Source organism: Echiichthys vipera, assembly GCF_963691815.1.
Source record: "Echiichthys vipera genome assembly, chromosome: 13".
NCBI lineage: Eukaryota > Metazoa > Chordata > Actinopteri > Perciformes > Trachinidae > Echiichthys > Echiichthys vipera.
The window spans coordinates 2,941,673-2,964,715 of NC_139838.1; the positions used below are offsets into that span (position 1 = coordinate 2,941,673).

The 23,043-nt window shown below is 43.5% G+C and overlaps 1 protein-coding gene across 1 annotated transcript; it reads left to right on the top strand.

The window, feature by feature from the left end:
- The first annotated feature begins 431 nt into the window (after window positions 1-431).
- Window positions 432-22,566, top strand: LOC310955356 (homeobox protein MOX-2-like). Its single transcript, XM_083925169.1, has 3 exons — window positions 432-1,117; window positions 5,030-5,202; window positions 22,085-22,566. The coding sequence occupies exons 1-3, from the start codon at window positions 637-639 to the stop codon at window positions 22,310-22,312; spliced, it is 882 nt and encodes a 293-aa protein (XP_083781295.1). The 5' UTR covers window positions 432-636; the 3' UTR covers window positions 22,313-22,566.
- The last annotated feature ends 477 nt before the right edge of the window (window positions 22,567-23,043 follow it).

The following is a 23,043-nucleotide window of genomic DNA, read 5'->3' on the forward strand; positions in this document are numbered from 1 at the left end:
AGTGTAAATCTTATTTAACTTTAAGTAACAAAAGAGTAAAAGACCATGAAATCACAGTTTCTATATCATGCAGCTCCACATTCAAAAACCAACAGCTGAAACAAAAAAAATTCCTTGAAAAGTTTCACCAGGGTCATGTAGCTCAGCTCTGAAATAAAGTGGCCACTTTTCCTAAGGCAGTGCCATAGGACTGGTTCAGATGATGGAGGATGATCGCATGCATGTGGTCAGTAGCAGTAGGCCAGTGACCCAGCCTACCTCTCAGGTTACATCCTATATATAACCCCCCCTCCCTCTCCAGCACAACTTCCCTGGAAGCTCCCTCTCCTTCCACACTGGTCCTGGCGTTCTCCGCTGTCATCTGAAATCCCCTTTCACTGTTTACCCGCCATCCGCGTGTCGACCGTCTGCATGCTCAGGATTACCGGAGAATTTTTTTTCAACATCATCTCTACCCTTCTTTAGCTGCCTTTCTTTGGGAATTAGGGGGTCTGGAGGTCTGAACTGAGAGGGGCTTCAAGGAGAGTTGGGACTTGCTGTCCACATCACTGACTTCTTTTCCTTTCTTCTTGCTTGTTGTTTTGAGAGTTGGTTGAATCTGACAGGCAGAGTGAGGTTTTGGAGGAGTCCTCCACCATGGATCACTCTTTGTTTGGTTGCATACGCAGCCCTCACGCCCCAGCCCAGGGCCTGCACCCTGCCATCACCCAATCACCACTGACCCTGCACGGCCGGAGTGACTATGCATCCTACATTGATCTACCCAACTCCTCACCCCCCTGCAGGTACTCTGGAGGAGAGGACAATGGAGCGTTTGGTGGCCCAACCCTGCGTGACCACCTGCCACAGCAGCAGCACCCTGTCCACCCTCAGCACCCACCTGGGTGGCTGGTCCCCCCGCAGATACTCTCACCTAACACTGGGCACAGTGTCTGTCTGCCATCGCTTGAGGCCACGGCCCCGGAACTGTGCTCAAGGGGCCCAAACCTGTGTGGCAACAACCCTGGTTTGGGCAATGGCGACCCCACTTCCTGTGTGACTGGGGAATATGGCCTGCAGAGTCTGTCTTCAGAGGACTCACGCAGAAGGAGCAGTAAAGGCAAGAATGATAGCTCAGGTAAGATCAGGAGGTCCATAATGCATTTCATTTTGAGCTGTTTCCCAAGAAATGTTCTCTGCCCTGCAAAGATATTCCTCTTTTCACAGACTCAACTCCCTGAATGAAATAAGTTTTTGGGATTGTACGTCCTTTTTATCCAATGCTCAAAACCTCTGTTTTTAAAATGTATTTTGCTTGTGTTATGATGGTGTTCTTTTGTTTACACTGCAAAAATGTACTAAGAAAACATAGTACAGACTGTGAAATATCTGAATCTTCCTTTAACTTGGGAAAATAGTCTGCAGGATTCAAAGAATCTTTTAGAAGTTTTTAAATCTAAAATTGTTTAGTGGGACTGTCATATACCATCATTTAGCATAAGTTGAGTCCAAAATTCTTATTTTCTTGGGTCAAAAAAAAATCTGCCAATGTGCTGACATGGTATTACATGTTTCTATTGCAAGCTAACTTTTTCGTCTGTCTTTTCTAAATCTTCTGGAAACAAAAGCAACTGAATTGTTTCTGTCCTACTTCTTATTTGAGAACTAAAGACTTGAGTTGAATTTGTTGTGGACTGGGTTTTTACAGCACAGTGCTGATACTGACTTGCTCATACAAGGCTTTCAAACTCATTGTACTATTATTGATGAAGACCAAACATTGTTTTTAGTCTAATTTCAATCTAATGAAAAAGGGCACGTCATTTTTTTATTTTATATTTCTCAGTTAATTTGAAAATACAGTATGTATGTCACCAATAGCTTTACTCCTAAATGATATTCCATCATAAACAGTAAAACTAGATATGCTTCAGATGTTTACAGCATTAATAAACAAAAAGATACTGTGTTAGGCATTATGATATTCCTTATAAGACAATCATGTAATATTTTCTTAATTTTGAGTGAGAGCATTCATTTATTTTGAATAAAAAAATGTAAAATATATATTTATGTAGGCAAGGCAATGGAAGTTTATGCTATAGCACAATTCAACAACAGGGTGATTCAAAGTGCTTTACATAAAACATTAAAAGCCATAATATATACCATAATATACATGTATCTTTAGATACAGCCTTCAGCAAATATGAACAAGTAGTCCAAATGTATTGAAAATAAACTCCCTCCAGATGGTTAAAATCCCCAAACCTAGTCACTGCTGAAGTAGTTAAGGTGAAGGAAAGTGTAGGTCACTTAGGCCTCTCAACAGCATAAATTTTAAAGTTTTACATCTGCACACATGCTTCCTATGAATGCTGAAGGACACGAAAGAGCACATCATCTCCAGGATATATCCACAAGATTTAATAACAGGCACCATATCTGCATCTCTCTCTCTCTCTCTCTGACGTGCAGCTCGGAGTGGTTGCCAAGTTGAGAACTTTCCGATTCCCCTGAGTCGATGTCCCAGCCAGGAGAAAGGGAGCTTTGACTGACAGATTGAACACTTGGAAAGGATATGCTGAAGCTGCCAATGGTCTAACCTAAATCCAATTTCCTAACTCTAACTTCACTGGCACTCACCGAAGCCACAGCACTTTTATTACAGAGGTTTTTTCTGGACTTGATGTTCTAAAAAAGGATCTATGACTAAATATACATAGTTACTGACATACAGCGCAGAGCAGGTTGTGTGGATGATGAGGCTGAAAAAAAAACTCTGTCTGGTAAAGTGAAATTCTGGCGTAAAATCATCCCATGGTCTTTTTTGACACTTCAAATAAGCCACCGAGATTGTTTTTCTGGTGTATGAACTATTAACGGAAAAATCTCGGAGAGTAACTAACAGACGCTAACAGCCAGACGTGGCTAACAGTGATTAGCTCAGGGCAGTACGATGAAGGCATTCAAACGTCTTTTTTAACCATTAATACTGCTCAAAATAACACCAAACATCCGCAGTAGCATGAGAAGAGTCCCTACACAGAAAAAAAAGCACCAATGGGCTCCTTCCATTGGGATTGACTTTGGTAATCCACTTGAATGGACTTTACTATAAGAGGAGCTGGTACAGGGGCCAGTAGGTAAGTCTTTAAAACACACTTTTAATTAACTCTGGCTTCACTAACTACGTAGTTGGTGCGTTGTTTTCTGTGTAGGGACTCTTCTCATACTATTGCAGAGGTTTGGTGTTATTTTGAGCAGTATTAGTGGTTAAAAAAGACGTTTGAATGCCTTCACCGTGCTGCCCTAAGCTAATCAGTGTTAGCCACATCCGGCTGTTAGCAACACTCCAGGATTTGTCCGTTTTTAGTTTTTACACAAAAAAAATTGTCTCGATGGCTTATTTGATGTGTGGAAGTCTAGAAAAAAAGACCATGGGATGATTTTAGGCCGGAATTTCCCTTTAACTGCACTGATTCCAACTGACTGAATGACTGAAAACATAAATTCTTTAAATGAAAGACTCCAAGGCTGAATGTGAGAATCTAGACGGGGCAGTTATTAATGACACTGAATGAAAAAACATGACAAAAGGATCATATTAGACAAAAACACCAGCGGACCATGTCTTTGATTAATTCATTGGCTGTCTGTCTGTAGTGTCACATTACGGCACAGACAGGGTCTCTTTCCTGGCATTCTGTGGTTTGTCAGCACATCCCACATTTACACAGTTAATGAAATGTCGGCTAGATTTATGCACTGAGGACTGGAGAACAGCGTAGAAATGATGCGCTCTGTCTATTTTCACCATTCTCTGACCACAAATGCATAAAAGACATTCTTGCAATATACTTGTAATGACAGACAATATGAGAGGAAAAAATGTGATTTCACCCTTAAAGCATGAACAATTGGGGAAAAGTTTAGTGTTTATATGTAATAAAATGTTGAGTAGGACTAAAGAGTGTACATATTAACATGTGGCTTTTCCCTTTATTCTGAAACATCCAGATACTGTAGCTACGAGAATATGTAGTTGTGAATAGTTTAAATGTCACAAATATATAGTTTTAAAGGATAATTCCAGTTTATTCCAATCATTCCCATCAGTAATAATAAGTACTCCTAAGATCATACAATCCTATTGCCAGAAAACAACATTAGCATTACATGATTCAGCAAAACCTGAATTACATCCATTGTTACTTTTCTTTTTCATTTTATTTCTAATCCATCTATTCACTCTGACTACAGTTTTAATAAAGTTGAAGAAAGACTAGTTATGGCAAATCAATAAGATGGTTAAAGTGGGTAAAGGTCATAAACTTTCTCAAATAAGCGAAACAGTACACCAAAATCAAATAGAACTGTCAATCTAGGCAACACTGATCGAATATGACTAAATATTCTGTTATTGTATTTTTTATTTATTGTCATTTTTCCATCCATCCATCCATCCATCCATCCATGGATCTGGTCAGCTGGTGATCTGTCTGAATGGGAGTCGGGCCAGACTTCCTTCCAGAGCAAATGAAACATGAGCTCAGCACATTCGTCTGGTTCCCAGGCTAGGGTGCTCACATTTGCTTGTTCAATACACAATTGTTGATACACAGCATTTATTATGCATGGGTAAAGTGGTTCAGATAATTTTGTTTAACTTATTACACCATAGTTCAAATTGGAATTATCCTCATATAGTATATTTCTTCTAAGAAATTCTATGTGTGCAGTAGGTGTTTAAAAGCAGATCAGATCAGTTATCTCAAACAAGAGTGGCTAAGGAGTGTTAGTTTTCACTGATGATAGAACACAGCTGTCTGGGAGCAAACTCCCTGCTCCGGTTGAATACAGCAGGAGGCAACACCAATAAAAGGTGATTGGCACTCCTAATCGTCTTGCCTTCATTTTTATTTTTGTTGCAGATGGGCCCCTGCAGTTTGTCAATCCCCCCTAATTTTTTCAACCCTTTTTTGTTCTTCCTCCCCCTCTCTATTGGAGACTCAGCTGTGGTCGGAAAATGTTCTGTTTTTCATTTCAGAGTCCCAAGACGGGAGCTATAAGTCAGACATGAACAGCAAGCCCAGGAAGGAACGCACAGCCTTCACCAAAGAACAGATCCGGGAACTGGAGTCCGAGTTTGCACACCACAACTATTTGACCAGACTGAGACGCTACGAAATAGCTGTCAACCTCGACCTCACGGAACGACAAGTACGGTACCTGCTGAATGACTGTGAATCATTGTGAGGGAACAGGAGCAGCCTGATAAATACTTTAGCCCTCCAAATCTTACTAGCTAATGTGCTCCAAGTCATGAACGAGGGATTAAAGAGGGATTCAAGAGGGATTCAATTGGCCATGACTTTTATGAAACATTTTTTGGCAACCACTAGGTATGGCAACAAAAACAACAGGTCTCACTAATTATCACTTGAGTCTTAATAGTTTTTTTTAAAGCAGAGATCCAAAAGAAATGTCTAGGGAGGTAATAAATCCCACTGTAATACCGTAGTCATTGTTTGTCTTGAGAACAATGTTTCTGCTCTGTGGGGGAAAGGGGAGAAGAAGTACTTTAATACTCAAAGTAAACTATATATATATATATATATATATATATATATATATATATATATATATATATATATATAAGAGGAGCTCTTTTCCAAAACGCTATAAATCCATTTTAATAGTTTTCAGGAAAATTAAATTTTTTTACCTAGACCCACACATTTGGTTAATATTCAATTGATCTTGTCAAAATGGTTTATGGCTCAGTCTGAACATGTTGAACGGACGGACAAAACAAAAAACTGTCCCGCTTCAGAGCGCCGCCATGTTGGATCGCATAGAACGCTCACTGAATTCTGATTGGTCGAGAGGACGTATCGCATTTAGGCTAAAAATAGGTTTGCCGCTGGTCGCGGTTTGGAAAGGAACTGCATCTTGAGGACCATTTTAAACAAGGAAATATAGCGATTTGGCATGAAACATTGATGAAGCAGTGAAAAGGTTCTGTATACAGCAAAGTGGCATGACAAACTAATTTTTTTTAAATTTGGCTTTTATCTCGTTTTGGAAAAGAGCCCTCCATATATATATATCTATATATATATATATAAAATATCAAATTTACAATAATATATACAGTACTGTAATAACATGCAAAGTACCGTATAAATGTGCAAAAAACAGATTGTTTATGATTGAGTTCGTATTACAGAGAGGGGGTGACAGACTCTCCTAGGGATGCGTTATATAGTTTAACGATCACAGGCAGGAAAGATTTCCTGTGGCGCTCTGTGGTGCATCTGGGTGCGAGGAGTCTTCTGCTGAAGGTGCTCCTCTGCTGGGCCATTGTGTCGTAGAGAGGGTGGGAGACATTGTCCAGGATAGACCGAAGCCTGGACAGCATCCTCCTCTCTGCCACGGTCGTCAGGGTGTCCAGCTCCTCCCCCACGACATCACCGGCCCTCCTGATCAGTTTGTTCAGTCTGGCACTGGCCCAGCCTGTGACAGCGAAGAAGATCGCACTGGACACAACAGACTCATAAAACATCCTCAGAATCGTCAGGCAGATGTTAAAGGACCTCAGCCTCCTCAGGAAGAAGAGTCGACTTTTGCCCTTTTTGTAGACCGCCTCTGCGTTTCTAGTCCAGCTCAACTTTTTATTGAAGTATACCCCCAGGTACTTGTACTCCTCTACAGTGTCCACAGGGACACCCTGGATGGAGACAGGGGTCACAGTTGTTTTCACCCTCCTCAAATCCACTATGCGCTCCTTTGTTTTAGTCACGTTAAACTGCAAATGATTCAGCAAGTGACAAAGTTGCCCACAACAGTCCTGTAGTCACTTTCATCCCCCTTTCCAATGCAGCCAACTATTGCTGAGTCATCAGAAAACTTCTGAAGGACTCATAGTTGCAATAGTGCAATAGTTGAAGTCTGAGGGGGAGAGGGTGAAGACAAAGGGAGAGAGGACAGTCCCCTGTGGGGCCCCAGTGTTGCGGGCCACCCTGTCAGACACACAGTTCTGTAGGCGTACATACTGTGGTCTGCCCATCAGGTAATCCAAAATCCAGGACATGATGGGGGGCCTCCACCTGCATCACAGGCATCTTCTCACCCAGTAGAGCCGGACAGATGGTGTTGAATGCACTGGAGAAGTCAAAGAACTTGGCTCTCACAGTGCTCGCAGGCTTGTCCAGATGACTGTAGACTCTGTTCAGCAGGTAGGTGATGCAGTCCTCAACTCCCAGGCGGGGCTGGTAAGCGAACTGTAGCAGATCAGTGAAGGGCCTGACCAAAGGCCTTAGCTGCTCCAGGACGAGTCTCTCCATGGTCTTCATGATGTGGGACTTCAGGGCGACCGGTCTGTAGTCCTGCGGGCCACTGGGACCTGGCGTCTTTGGCACAGGCACGAGGCAGGACGTCTTCCACAGCACAGGGACCCTCTGGAGGTGCAGGCTCAGGCTGAAGACTTGACTCATTACTCCACACAGCTGGGGGGCACAGGCTTTAAGCACCCTGGAAAACAGCCATCGGGGTATGCAGCTTTTGCCAGAGTGGAATCTTGTCAACTAGGTCAGGTGTGAAGGAAACTGTAGAGGTGTTCGTTGGGGGAGGGCTGAGGTTGTCAGGTTGTGGAAGACATGATGTAGAGCAGGTGGGAGGAGTGGAATAAGTAGGAGTGAAGGGAGGTGGTAAGGGGAAGGTAAGGGGTCTGTAAGGAGGAGGAGTAGGTGGAGGTAAAGTGGCATTAGTTGAGAGGCAGCCAGCAGCAGAGTCATGTGGGGGATGGGCCGCAGTATCAAACCTATTGAAAAATAGGTTCAGTTCATTGGCCTGGTCCAGACGGTCCTCCAACTCTGTGCTACCAGTCTTCTGGAACCCGGTGATGGTTCTCATGCCCCTCCAAACGTCCCTCATGTTGTTACACTGGAGTTTATTTTCCAGCTTTCTCCTATAATCGTCTTTAGCCTCCCTGATTTTAAGTCTGTGTACCCCTTGCACTCTCCTCAGCTCATCACTGTCGTCATCTCTGAAGGCTTTCTTCATTTCATTCAGGATGGCCTGAGTGTCCTTGGTGATCCAGGGTTTGTTGTTGGCATAGCAGGTTACAGTCGAGCTGGGACATTGCAGTCCACACAAAAATTCATGTAGTCTGTGATGCACTCAGTGATCGATGTCCTCCCCATGCGGCTCACAAAGTGCTCACCTGCAGTGTCTCATAAGCCTCCTCAGACCACCTCCTCACAGTCCTTGTGGTCGTAGACTTCCTCTTCACCAGAGGACTATAGCAGGGTCTTAGGGTGAACCAGGTTATGATCTGACCTGCCCAGAGGGGGGAGAGAAGAGATGTATGCATCCTTAATGTTGGCATACATCAGGTCCAGACCATAGACTGTATACTGTAAATGAATGGACAGAGCGACCGGGTCTGAAAAATGAAACCAACGCAGAGGTGTCTTAAGCCTAGATTCTAGCCGGTGGCCGGCAGGGGGCGATTCGTGGGTTGCAGTAGACATCCAGTTGCATTCATTTCAACAGTGAAAAGGTACTGGTCCGTGATGTCCCTGTGCAGCCATGTCTCCGTGAAACACATCAGACTGCACTCACAGTACTCCGGGTGGCTCCAGGTTAGTGCCGTCAGTTCATCCATTTTATTGTACAGAGACCGTACATCGCCCATAACAACAGGGGGGAGACACGGCTTAAATCTTCTCCTCTCCATAAGCCAGTCCCGTCTTGACCCTCTGCCCCGATGTTACTTCCCAGAGTTCGGGTGGAATTATGCCGGCATTAGCGCGATCAGCTGTTCTCTGGAGTAAACAAAGACAGCATGTCCCTGTGGAAGTGGCATTGACAAACAACACGAAAAGAAACACGAAGACTAGCGAAAGTAACCTCATTTTAGAAGGCAGAACTTCACAGAAGTTAAGGGTGAAGAAACAAGTGAACGCAAAGGCTGGAGTAGAAAAGAAGCTAACATTAGCAGTATCAAGGTAGCAATACCTCACGGATAGCGTTATCATTACCTCACTACAGGTAGCCCAGAGGAATGTGACGCAACTTTTAAACGGAAATGTAAAGATATTTTTCTAGGGATGCTCGATATTGGCTTTTCTGCCGATATCCGATATTCCGATATTGTCCAACCCTTAATTTCCGATACCGATATCAGCCGATGCCGATATATGCAGCCTTTTTACACCAAAATTCATCACATATCACCTATTATGGAATTAACACATTATGCCTAATTTTATTGTGATGCCCCACTGGATGCATACATAAATGCAACACGGCTTTTCAAATGTAAACACAGTCTGTACAAAATAAGTTATTGAAAAAAGTGCCATTCATTTATTTGTTTGTGTTTTTAGAGAGAATATTTTGCCTCAAACAACACTACAGACAACATCACAACAAGGAAGATGCATAGCTTCAGTCCAGAGTAGTAAACAAACATAGTCCTCTTTTTCCAGACTGAGTAACGACTGAGCCGTAACTTGGCAAATAATACAATCAATAAATTAGCAGTCAAGCTCAACATGCTAACCTGTATTGGATCTAACGGATACAGCACCAGAAATTAACTTCTCGACGTGACTGTAAGAAATGCTGTGCAATTCGGGTAAACACTGGTCTGAGAAATACCTGGGCGTTATACAGACATAACGGGGCTAGAGGAACTCCACACGTTTGGTGAATCCGGCATCCTGAACGATAGAAAAAGTTTGTTTCTCGGTGTCGGCTGTTGCTTCTTTTCATCACTTTGCTGCACAGATGTAGCGTTTAACTCCGCATGATTCTTCTTGAGGTGGATGATCAAATGTGATGTATTAAAGGAAGACTCCTTGTTTCCTCCTCTCATAACTAACGCCTTGCAGTCATTGCAAAGCGCACATTTACTGTTAGTAGATGACACTTGGAAATACTTCCAAACCACGGACATCTCATGCACCGGGAGAGCTGAAGCTTGTTAGCCACGGTTAGCAACCTACGAGTGAAGCGTGTTGTTGTTGTTATACGTCATCAAGCACGCGCCTGTAAACGGCCCGTGTTGCATTCAGGTACACTCGGAAATGCTGAAGCCTACAGAACTAACATCGGTTGTAAAAACCCGATACCGATAATTCCCGATATTACATTTTTAACTCAATATCGGCCGATAATATCGGTGGGCCGATATTATCGGACATCCCTATATTTTTCCATTGTTTTTCACCCAGTGGCTGCATTAGCTGTTTAGCGTAGTGTCTTTAGCCCATCAGCTAACCATGGCCATGACTAATAACCATGGTTAGCTGGAAAAAAATAATTCTTTAATGATTTTTTTGTACAGTAGAGCTGAAGATTAACAGGAAATGGGGGAGAGAGAGGGGATACAGCAAAGAGCTGCAGAGGACTTTAAGGGCACACTCACACTGTCCATCCGTACCGTGCCCGAGCACGTTTCAAGGCTAAAGTCTAGTTCGTTTGACCAGTGTGAGTGCAACTGCACCATGCCGAGCACGGCTCTCTACTGGTTTAGAGAGGTGGGCTTCACCACGGCATGAGCACGCACATTGACGGCAGTCCTGACAACTATTTATATACGACTGTTCCCAGCGACGGACATTTAAAAAATGCCACTGAAGGGTTTGTTTTGGTCTAATGTGGAGGTGGAGTGTTTACTTCAGATTTGGTTTAAAAACAGTTGGACAAAACACAACACACACTGGCACACGGACTGATAGTTGGGAGCAGTGTGCACCTGCAGTCACTGAGAGAGACTCATACCAGGAGTTCTGAATCACAGGGTGGATCTGTTTTTTCCCCCAATAAAGGGTGTACATTTTACATGGTCTGTGAGTGCTTCACTTGTCGTGAGAACAGCACAGTCGATCATGATGTTAGCATTGTTAGCTCTGTCATGTTAGCGCTGTTGATTATGTGATTAGCCTGGTTGTGCCTAGACCATGGTTGTGCGTACGGCTCATAAGGTATTTATAATCCACTGGTTAGCTGCCCCTCCACATCATTCACCGCATACTGCCCAGGTTGAGAGAGCATGGATGAGCAGTGCAGTCCTTATTATAGAAGTGGCACTCTGGTTCTCCCACGTGTTTCATGTAATTTGAGCAGTTAATAGATACATTTCAATTTTCTTTTCACTACTCTCTGAATCAAACAGGATAGGGAATGAGAATTCCTCGTCATTGCCTGTAGTTCGCTATGATTGGTTGTGATTTTGGGCAGAGCATAGAACAGCAGTGTCCTACAGATGATACTACGATCTCTCTGCTTTGGCAGATCGTCAACACGTTGTAATCCTTCATATTCTAATATTGTCATATCTACCACCCATAGTAGATCATCATATTGTTGTCATGGTTTAGTATTACTGGTACAGCAGGGAAAACAAAAGCACATCAGATACCATATTGGCATTTATTTTGATAGTGGCTCATTGGCTAATTAATTACATTTTCTAATAAAATAAGGCAATGAAGATCAATGAAATTCAAACGGGCTCATCATGTGTTACTTTTGTCTTGAAACAGCAGACAATATGCACAATATTTTTGACTGAGTTATAAGATCTAACGTCTGTCAGTAGTGGCATCTCTCGGCCTACTGCTGCTCAATAGCGCTCTGAACACACGGCCTAAGGAAGGACGAGAGACACCAACATCATACAGAGAGAGAGATGTTATGTTTTTATTATGAACTGAAGAATCTCAGTGTCATCAAATATGATAATTTCTCCCTGGGATTTTTTTCTGATTCTGATTGTGATATGTCTTAATGATGCCAACAAAGCTAGGTTAGCATGTAGGCTACATACAGCTTTCACATTCAGTTTAACATTGAATACTGTTCATACTCAGTCAAGTTTTTACACAGTAAAGTAATCCAACTGAAGAAAGTTGTGTACCGAACCAACATTCTGCACCGAACTGTACAGGACAAATACAGACAGACTAGCCATGATGTCACCTAAAAATGTATACAGTATAAGTATAATTTTATTGTGTGATATTGACTTTTTAATAATCAATCCACTGTAGGCTACACAACCCATACAGAACAATGATAACGAAACAACAATGATATTGAAAGTGACAGATTATTGCACTTCTGGTCTGCAAGCAGATTCTTTCATTGTACTGAGTTGAATGAAAATCAGTGGGTTCCTGTAAAGTGGCTAAACAGATTCATACTGAGGTATCTGGGTCAGCAGAACTATAGTTTAGTGTGATGTAGATGTTTTGAGGTAAAACATATAAAACACTACTACTGTCTAATGAAATGTTGACATATGGTGATGAGCAGTAGTTTTTTTCACTTTCTTATTCAGCCTGCTGGATTTGTACAGAAGAATCTTTTTAAGTGAAGCTTTGACTAAAGATTAATCTCTTCCTGTGGGTTTTAGTACTCTAGCTTTACATTGTCCTGTAAATGTCTTATAAGTATAGGTTTGAAGACAGTTCAGCACTTCTGTCCAACAACAACCCTGCAGTCTCAGCACCCCAATTAAGTACAGTGCACATCAGTGTTTTGGCTCAGGCAACAGTCAAGACAACTCACTCAGGATTTAGGTCTTCCTGTCTGGAGCCAACTCCCTTAACTCCCCCTTACATTGGCTGCTTTTCCAAACGTCTCAATAGTAGTCGAATAAATCTGTGCATTACAGCTTTGATTCTGGTTCCCTAACGTTGTGACTGTTATGTTATGGCTTCTGCTTCCCACTTACTGCACGGATGTACAAGTTATGTTCAATTGAGCTGTTTCTTTAACAACGAGATACGCCCTCTACATATGGCCTTTTCATGACTCAACAATACAATTAATCAATAACAAGGATTAACTGACTTTGTACAATCATAGATCAAATTAATATCTGTAATGTGACTGTGTCACTCAACTCTGCTGTTCTCTTCAACTCTATGGGGAGTTTTAGTGTCCTTCAGCTCACTGTTTTACCACCCACCAATTTGCCTCGGTTCAGTCCATGCGTTAACCTCTGGGTCAATGCGGAAATGCCAAAAAACTGCAGTTCACTGAGTGTCCCGATAGAGCCCCATGTTAAGAAGCACAACTTTACAGCAGAAATAAACATGTTTACAGACTGGTACAAAAGTGTGATTTGGCTGTCACCAAACTGACTCGCTGGACATGTGTTGGTGTTTTTTGGGGAACTTTTCATCCAAATATTTGACTAATAATCCATGTCCATGGTTTAACTGGACTAAAGGACCACTAAAGAAGTAACGTTATGTGCTCCAGTTTTTTCAGTGAGTGAAATTCTGATATTTTATTGTAACTGACTGGGGGAGTCTCAGTCTTCAGTTAGCTGCAGTAGAGATTCAAATTCAGGCAGAACAAACCCCAGGGTCCAGTTCACACTCTTGTTCCAGACTGCCTTGACTTGTTGCTGCTGTACACAGGGTAGACCCAGCACTGCAGCTGGCCTCCACACTGCTGTGACCCATGGTGCTGTGGTTGTCCCTGCCTGAATTTGATTTACCTCCACTACCACAGTTTAAGTGTAATTCCGGCGCAAAATCATCCCAGGGTATTTTTCGGCACCGACGTAGATTAAATAAGCAATCTAGATTTTTTCATTGATCAATTCAATTCAATTCAATTCAAAAAACTTTATTTGTCCCCGGGGGGCAATTCAAGGCACACAGAGCAGCAAATCACGACAGTGCAACTATACAAAAACATTTTAACCTAATAACAAGAATAAAGTGTAAAAGAAGAGTAAGTGTCAGGATGTTAGTGTGTTAGTACAGGTAGGATAAGTGTCAGGATGTTAGTGTGTAAGTACAGGTTAGATACAGAGAACATCGTCGGCGTGAGATGTAGAAAGACATGTGTGTATCAGATGTAAGCAGACATGTGAACGGGTGTATAAGATGTAAACAATGTAAACATGCAGTAGACTGTTGAAACAGGTATAAACAGAACTGTAGTGCAGAGAAGATATAAGTGGACAGTGATCGGATTCAGATGAGGTCAGACATGATACATGTGTGTAATGAGCAGACGTAAACAGAACTATAGTGCAGTAATAGAGTATAAATATAATATACAACTATAAGCTAAATAATAAAGTGATAGTGGTGCATGGCAGGAAAACAGCAGTCTAAGTATATGCTAGCTCTGTGTAACAGATGAATACTGAAAAATAAAGTGACCATAGTGCTGTGATGGATACAATATTAGACCTGATAGACACAATAAAGTGGAGTAGTGCATTAATACCATAAACTAACATAATTAACAGAATCAAGTGGACCAGTAAGAACAGAGTAACAGAATAAGTCCGGTGTGAACATAATAACAGAATAAATAAGTAAGTGGCGTAGTGCAACAGACCGGAGTAACATTATAAACAGAATAAATAAGTGGCGTAGTGCAACAGTCCAGTAACATTATAAACCGAGTGAACAGCATAAGTGGAATTGTGCATCAAACCAGTAGTTCACAGCTTTGAGGACAGGAGTGGAGGTAGATAGCCAGTTCACGTGTCCGGTAAGTGTCCAGGGGGGGGGGGGGGGTGTCCAGGGGGTGAAGGTGTCCAGGGAAGGTGTCAGGGTTGGGAAGGGGGGGGGGGGTGATGGTGATGGTGTCCAGGGAGGGTGTTCTGGGGAGGGGAGGAGGAGGGGTGAAGGGAGGGGTGTCCAGGGGGAGAGGTGTCCAGGGAGGGTGTCTGGAGTGGGGGTGGGGGGGGGGGTGGGGTGAAGTGTCCAGGGGAGGGTGTCAAGAGTGGGGAGGGGGATGGTCAGAGGGGTCAGGAGTTGAGGAGCTGGACAGCCCTGAGGATGAAGGTTGCTCTTCTCCTCTGTGTCCTGCAGCAGGGACAGCGAAGACGGCGTCCTGAGGGGAGCCACTCAAACGCTGAGAAAGAGAGCGTGAGAGGGGTCCTGCATGATCCGACCAGCTAACCCGAGTGTCTGCTGCTCGTGGATGGTCGACAGAGTTCTAACAGGAAGTCCAATGATCTTAGAGCAGACCGTGGCGACGCTCTGCAGGCGGTTTCTGTTCTGGAGGCTGGTGGAGTAGAACCAGCATGTGATGGAGAACGTGATGATGCTCTCGATGAAGGAGTAGTAAAAGGTCAGGAGGATGTTCTTGCTGACTCCAAAGGAATTGAGCTTCCTAAGGAGGTATTTCCGCTGCTGACATTTCCTGAGAATCTCCTCTGTGTTGGAGGAGAATTTCAGCAGGCTGTCGAAGATGGTGCCCAGGTACCTGTACTCCTCAACTGCTTCAACAGGCTTCCCGTGGATCACGGTGTTTGCTGATGCAGCCAGTTCCCTCTGCTTGTTGGAGAAGGTCACCACCATGTCTTTGGTTTTGTTGACATTCAGCTCCAGGCAGGAGCTGTCACACCACTCCACAAACTCCTGAAGAGCTGGTCCGTGGTGCAGAGATGGGCCTGACAGCAGAGACAGGAGGACGGTGTCGTCAGCGTACTTCACCAGATGACAGTTAGGCTGTGTGGTTCTGCAGTCATCGGTGTAGAGGATGAAGAGCAGAGGTGAGAGCACACAGCCCTGAGGGGTGCCGGTTGAGGTGTGTTGGAGGTCGGAGAAGGTGCTGTTGACCAGGACTCTCTGTGAACGGTTGGTCAGGAAGTCCAGTATCCACAGGATTAGCAGTTGGTCCAGATGAAAGAGGGCTGAGAGTTTGTCAGCCAGGATGTGGGGCTGCATGGTGTTAAATGCAGAGGAGAAGTCTGCAAACAGGAGTCTGGCTGCGGTGTTGGGGCGCTCCAGGTGTTTGTGAACAGTGTCTATTATTAATGTTTTTGCATCATCGACGCCCCTGCCAGCTCGATAAGCGAATTGGAGCGGGTCCATCTGGGAGTGGGTTTCCCTGATGATGTGTTGTTTTATGATCCTCTCCATGGCCTTCATCACAAGAGAGGTGAGGGCCACCGGCTGTAGGTCATTCAGACATTTGACGGCGCTCTTCTTCGGGATGGGGATAACTGTAGAGTGTTTCCATTGCTGGGGGACTATGCTGCTGTCCATGGATCTTTGGAACAGGGTCTGAAACACGCCCCCTAGCTGCTCAGCACAGTGCTTCAGGACGCGGCCGCTGATGTTGTCTGGGCCAGGTGAGCTGTTCTCCCTTGTCTTCCTGAGGGCTTTCACCACGTCCTCTTCACTGAAGGTGAAGGCTGCTGAGTCACTGGGCTTGAGCTTGGACATCGCTTCTTCCAGCTGGGTGGTGTTGTCCTGCTCGAACCTTGTGTAGAAAGAGTTAAGGTCATTGGGGAGAGATGAAGAGCTGCTGCCTGAAACCTGGATGGTTTTTGTGTTGCTGGCAGCAGTGTTCACAGCAGCCATGTTCTTAAGTCCCTGCCAGGCTGAGCGGAGGTTACCCTGCGTGAAGCACTCCTCCACTTTGTTCTTGTACTCCAGCTTGGCAGTTTTTATGGCATGCTTGACCTCTCTGTTGACCTCCTTTTTCTCCATTTCAGAGCCGGTGAAGAAGACCCTTTTCTTCTTGTTGAGGATCTCCTTGAGCTCTTTGGTGATCCAGGGTTTGTTGTTGGGGTAGATAGTGACCGTTTTGGAGGGGATGATGTTGTCCACACAGAAGGAAATGTACGATGACACAGTGTCCACATGTTCATTAATGCCATCAGAGGGGGCCAGGAGGTTGTCCCAGTCAGTGGATTCAAAGCATCCTTGGAGTGTGATGATGCTTTCGTTGGTCCACTGCTTGATGTTCTTGACAACTTTCTTCACCCTTCTCATGACAGAGATGTAAGCCGGAGCAAGCAGGATGGCATGGTGATCAGCAGAGCCCAGAGGGGGGAGGGCGACAGATCTGTATGCGTCGGGTACTGAACCATAGCACTTGTCCAGTGTCTTCTCCTGGCGTGTGGCATGTGATATACTGTTGATAACCTTTTAATGATTTGTCCAGGGAGCAGTGGTTGAAATCACCCAAGATGAATTTGGGAGAGTCCGGTGAAATGTGGTCCAGTTTGTTTAAGGAAAATCAACTATTAATGGAAAAATCTGGTACAGCCGGACGTGGCTAACAGTGATTAGCTTGGGGCAGTACGGTGAAGGCATTCAAACGTCTTTTTTTAACCACTAATACTGCTCAAATTAACAGCAAACCTCTGCAGTAGCATGAGAAGAGTCACTACACAGAAGTCTAGTGGGCGCAGCCGTGTTTGAAAGTGTAGTGAACGTCCTGTGGATGGATAAAAAGTTATGTGCATAATTTGTTATTTATCTGAGGGGTTTGAAAACGTTTGATGTTAGATTTGCTGTGTTAACAGATCTCACAGAGGCTCAAGCTGAGACAGAAACAGGTCTCAAACTCATTTTCTCCTGATCTGTCCGTCTTAAAAATGCCATTTTATTGTCAGAATGTTCTGGAAATATGTGTTTTGTAAAAAATGGGACTAATATAACTTATTTTGGGGCTAAGTGAAAGGTCATAATCCGTGTTCATATTCATTACTCCCATTGGAGTCAAGTCTTTGTTAAATAAATGGGCTGTTATATCTGACGTTCTCAAATAAAACAGGGAGTTGTTTGAACTACAGAATGGAATTGATCACAAAAGGATCTGAATGAAGAAACAGGAATCAGTTTTGCCATATTTCATTTACTGCGCATTCTTCAGTAGAGAAGGGGGTTATAATCTGAGGGGGAAAATAGATTTAAAACTGTTATTGTGTGCACCACAATGAAAAGTTTCTGTATTTCAGTCCGGGGGGGATAAGGAGTGTGAGTGTGGAGTTGAGTACAAGATTCAGTTTAAAAAAGATGTATAAAGTAGGAATTTTCATAAAGTACATAGAGGAAGAAGGAAGACATAATTACAGATCATAAAGATGGACTGAAGAAAAAAAAGAAGAAAGTGGCTAAATGTCTAAACTGTATATTATGAAATGGATTTAAAAAGCATTTCTGACTTCTGGTATGGCTGAGATGGTGTAGACACGGGTCGAGTCTTGTTCCCGCAACTTTTGATAATTTTACGTTTCAGGACCCCGAAAGTCACTGCAATAGTAATATTTGTTGGCTACACCACCAGAATTTGTCAACGTATGCGACCAGACAGACTGTAAAAGACCAGGGGGCGAAGGCTAGCACCGCAGACGAGGCAGGTGACAAGATTAGCATGGTGGCTAACCTCTGGGAAGAGCACCATACAGCCCTCTCTGTTGAGTTCAATGCCCTGTCCGTTGATCTTAGTCTCCATTTCAACGTTCAAAGCCAAGCTGGACCACTTCCACGCCACAGTGTCCAACCATGCTCAGAAGATAGGCTCCCTCAAGGTAAATGCAAATTTACAAGATGAGCGTCTGCTAACGCTGGAGGCCTCCTGTGCCACGCTAACAGAGAGCAACGCTAAGCTGCTGGCTAAAGACGGTAAACTGGAATCCAGGAGCCGGTGGAATAATCTCTGTGTGATTGGCCTACCTGAATGAGTGGAGGGTCCGCGGCTGAAAGCCTTCTTCGTCGAGCTGCTCATGGAGGTTTTCGGAGATGGCTTCCTAGAATCACTGCCAGAATCTGACAGGGCTCACTGCACACTCTCCGAGAAGCCGCAGACGAGTCGCTGTCATGTTATCTGGATAACCATGAGTTGATGTGATGCCAACTGTATAGCTGTGCTTTAACCAGCCAAGGACCGGCCGGATTTTATTTTTGGAACGCAGTATTAGTTACGGTCCTGACGGGTTGCTGATATTCTGACTGTTAAGAGTTTTGAACAGAAATCGCTAAGCGGACATTTTAACACATCACGGACATGTTCTGGTGATCTGGTGTTTTCGGATGTTTCAGAATTCCCAATAATCGTCTTCAATCTGCTCCCGTGCCATGTACAGGAAGCTCGTTTACATGTGGATTTCAGTTCCTTATTATATATTTTCTCATCTCATCTCATCTTCATCCGCTTATCCGGGGTCGGGTCGCAGGGGCAGCAGCTTTAGCAGGGGACCCCAAACTTCCCTTTCCCGGGCCACATTAACCAGCTCTAACTGGGGGATCCCGAGGCGTTCCCAAGCCAGTGTGGAGATATAATCTCTCCACCTAGTGTTGGGTCTTCCCCGAGGCCTCCTCCCAGCTGGACGTGCCTGGAACACCTCCCTAGGGTGGCGCCCAGGGGGCATCCTTACTAGATGTCCGAACCACCTCAACTGGCTCCTTTCAACGCAAAGGAGCAGCGACTCTACTCCGAGTTCCTCACGGATGGCTGAACTTCTCACCCTATCTCTAAGGGAGACTCCAGCCACCCTCCTGAGAAAACCCATTTCGGCCGCTTGTACCCGCGACCTCGTTCTTTCGGTCATGACCTAGCTTTCATGACCATAGGTGAGGGTATGAACGAAGATTGACCGGTAGATCGAGAGCTTTGCCTTTTGGCTCAGCTCTCTTTTCATCACAACGGTGCGGTAGAGCGACTGCAACACCGCCCCCACTGGTCCGATTCTCCGGCCAAACTCACGCTCCATCGTCCCCTCACTCGTGAACATGATCCCGAGGTACTTGAACTCCTTCACTTGGGGTAAGGATTCCCTACCTGGAGTAGGAAATCCACCGGTTTCCTGCTGAGAGCCATGGCCTCAGATTTAGAGGTGCTGATCCTCATCCCAGCCGTTTCACACTCGGCTGAGAACTGATCCAGTGAGTGCTGAAGGTCACTGACCGACGATGCCATCAGGACCACATCATCTGCAAAAAGGGGAGATCCTCAGCCCACTGAACTGCAACCTCTCCCCACCATGACTACGCCTCGATATCCTGTCCGTGAAAAATCACGAATAGGATTGGTGACAAAGCGCACCCCTGGCGGAGGCCAACCCCCACCGGGAGGACACAGCTCTCGCTTTGGGTGTACGGAGATTTGATGGCCCACAGAAGTGACTCCCTCACCCCATACTCCCGCAGCACCTCCCACAGTATCTCCCGGGTGACCCGGTCATATGCCTACTCCAGATCCACAAAACACATGTAGACTGGATGGGCATACTCCCAGCCCCCTCCAGGATCCTTGCGAGAGTGAAGAGCTGGTCCGTTGTTCCACGTCCAGGACGGAATCCGCATTGTTCCTCTTCAATCTGAGGTTCGACTATAGGACGAACCCTCCTTTCCAGCACCTTGGAGTAGACTTTACCAGGGAGGCTGAGTAGTGTGATACCCCTGTAGTTGGCACACACCCTCTGGTCCCCCTTTTTAAATAGGGGAACCACCACCCCGGTCTGCCACTCCCTTGGCACTGTCCCAGACTTCCACGCATATTGAAGAGACGTGTCAACCAAGACAGCCCCTCCAAACCCAAAGCTTTCAGCATTTCTGGACAAATCTCATCAATCCCTGGGGCTTTGCCACTGTAGAGTTGTTTGACTACCTCAGTGACTTCCGCCAGAGATATTGACAATGATTCCCCATCAGCCTCCAGCTCTGCCTCTACCAAAGAGGGTGTGTTAGTTGGATAGTTCGGTGCATATGCATAAACAACAGTCAGAGTTTTCCCCCCTACCACCCGTAGGTGTAAGGAGGCGACCCTCTCGTCCACCGGGTGAACTCCAACACCGCGGCGCTCAGCTGGGGGTTTGTGAGTGAGTGTAAAGCTACTGTTCCAAGCTTTTCTAACCCCAAACGACTACAGAAATGCAAAACGACCACAAAGACACAGTAATGACAGTTAATTGAGTGAATTAATATTGGTAACCTTATTACCTACTGACAAGCTTGTAAATACCGGGTAAACTGTATTTCACTTGTTTTCATCAGAATAATAATTTTGTATGTAGTATGATAAAAAGATAGAAAATATTATCTTGGTGACATTGCATTGATATGCTTTTATATTATATAAACATAACTTTTATGACTACGTTTCATGTTGAATTTGGTTGGCGTTGACTTTAAAACTTGTGTGTCTGTGTTGTCTGCTTTAGGTGGCTTAATGCTCATCAGTTTCTATTATTTGACAGTTCTGTGTCTTTTTAAAGCTGACTGAAACTAAGCTTTGTACTTTTTTTTAATCATTATTAGAATTCCCATTGTAAATGCCTATTTTTATTTTGTATCACAAAAAATGATGTACAATAGGTTTTGAGTGTTTTAATGAATATTGCTTTATTTGTTTCCTGTCAGTTTGGTGGTTATGGTTGTTTAATAATACTGTATGACATTTTAACAACACATATGCCCCTCACATTTCAGTGATTTTATTATGCATAACTGAAATAAAAAGATAAAACATAAAGTCATAGAGTGTGGCCTATAGCTACTCTGTAAAGTTTCCTGGGATAACTTTTGTTATGATTTGTTATTTATTTGTGACTACGTCTGACATGGGTTGTTGGGAGGGATAGTTGGATTCATGTTGGGGTTTTTTGTTTTTCCTTTTCACTTTAAGGCAGACGCTCCGACTCAGTTTGCAACTGCTGTATTTTTATTTGCCCGTCTCCAAAAACTCAATAAAGAAAAAAAAAAGGATTTCAATATATGATAAAGTTTGTTAATGTATTCTTCTTACTAATCATGTTAAACTGTTTAAATATAGTGTTGGTTATTTTGTGTTTTATTACTGGCAAAAAAAACACTATAAAAAAGACTTCTGACTTTGTTTTTTCCTTTTCTTTACATTATTTCCATTCGTGTTGTTATTCCTTTCACATGTTCAAAATAATAAACTAAACTAACTAAACAATATCTTCTATAAAGTACTTTATACTGAATGAATGAATGAATGGGTTGTCTTCTGTGGAGCCCACCATGATACACTGCCATGTTTCTACAGTAGCTTAGAACGGACAAACTCATAGAACCTGTACATATTCTTTATGTTATAGTCTATGCAATAGTAATTTTTTGTGTTTCAAACTCAAGTATTGCATATATCGATACATAAGATTGTAAAAGAGATTGAACAGAAACTTCTGTGCTGATACTTTGGGCTGATAATGGCAAAAACAATGATTGTCCCCAAACATATGAAAATGGCAACAGTATATGACCTGTACAAATAAACTGGCAGCAAAGAGATTTGCCACCTTAGTTGTTAAGAGATGATGTCATTAATCATGTCTGTTTATGTTTCCTCTCAGGTGAAGGTTTGGTTCCAAAACAGGAGGATGAAGTGGAAGCGTGTGAAAGGAGGCCAACAGGGGGCAGCAGCACGAGAGAAAGAGCTGGTCAGTGTGAAAAAAGGGGTGTTACCGCCATCAGAGTATTCAGAGATAGAAGGACTTAAGCGCTCTGCCAGCTCACCGAGGCTGGCTACTGAGGAGGACAGTTACGACAGTGACCAGAGCTCAGATAATCCTCACTCATGACCTTCCATGGTGTTATTGGACTGGACCGAAATGAAGGAAGCATTGGTGAGACAAAGAAATACATGTATACAGCTTGCTGTGAGCAAAGACTCTCAACAGACAATAACACGAGACTCAAAGAACATTCCAGAGATGCTTCGTTCTCATGCTTGTACTTTGCACTGTCAAGAATTAGTTTCAGTCAAATACTAATTTACTTCCTTTAACAATCAATATAAACATGTTTATGTTGTGTGGACAATGAAATAACCTGAAAGCACTCAGTTCAATAACTTATCAAAATCAAAGGGGTCCCAAGAATGTAACCATCATAAACTCAAACTTCTAAAGGTATTATTTGCATTCTGAAATAATGTATCAGATAAACGTGTTCGGCCTCTCGCTCTGCTTCTTGGTCCATCTAAAAGTGTACATGCCTTTTGCAAAAACTTGGATTTTCAATGCAAATAAATCAGAAAAATCCAAATGTCTTGGAGGCGATTTGTTTTAGCATATATACACTGTTAGGCAAACGGTACCATTAGGCAACCTTACCTTAGCCGGCCCCCAACAGCTAGAGATTTATTATGATATCTAGTATAGGTACTTTGGGTTTAATTGGATCAATAGTGACTATCAAAATGAAATATTTGATAAGGAAAATTAATAAAGAAAAATTACTAAAAATTAATAACTTCAATTTATTAAAAACGTCATATATAATAACATATGGTAAACACAAACATTTATTA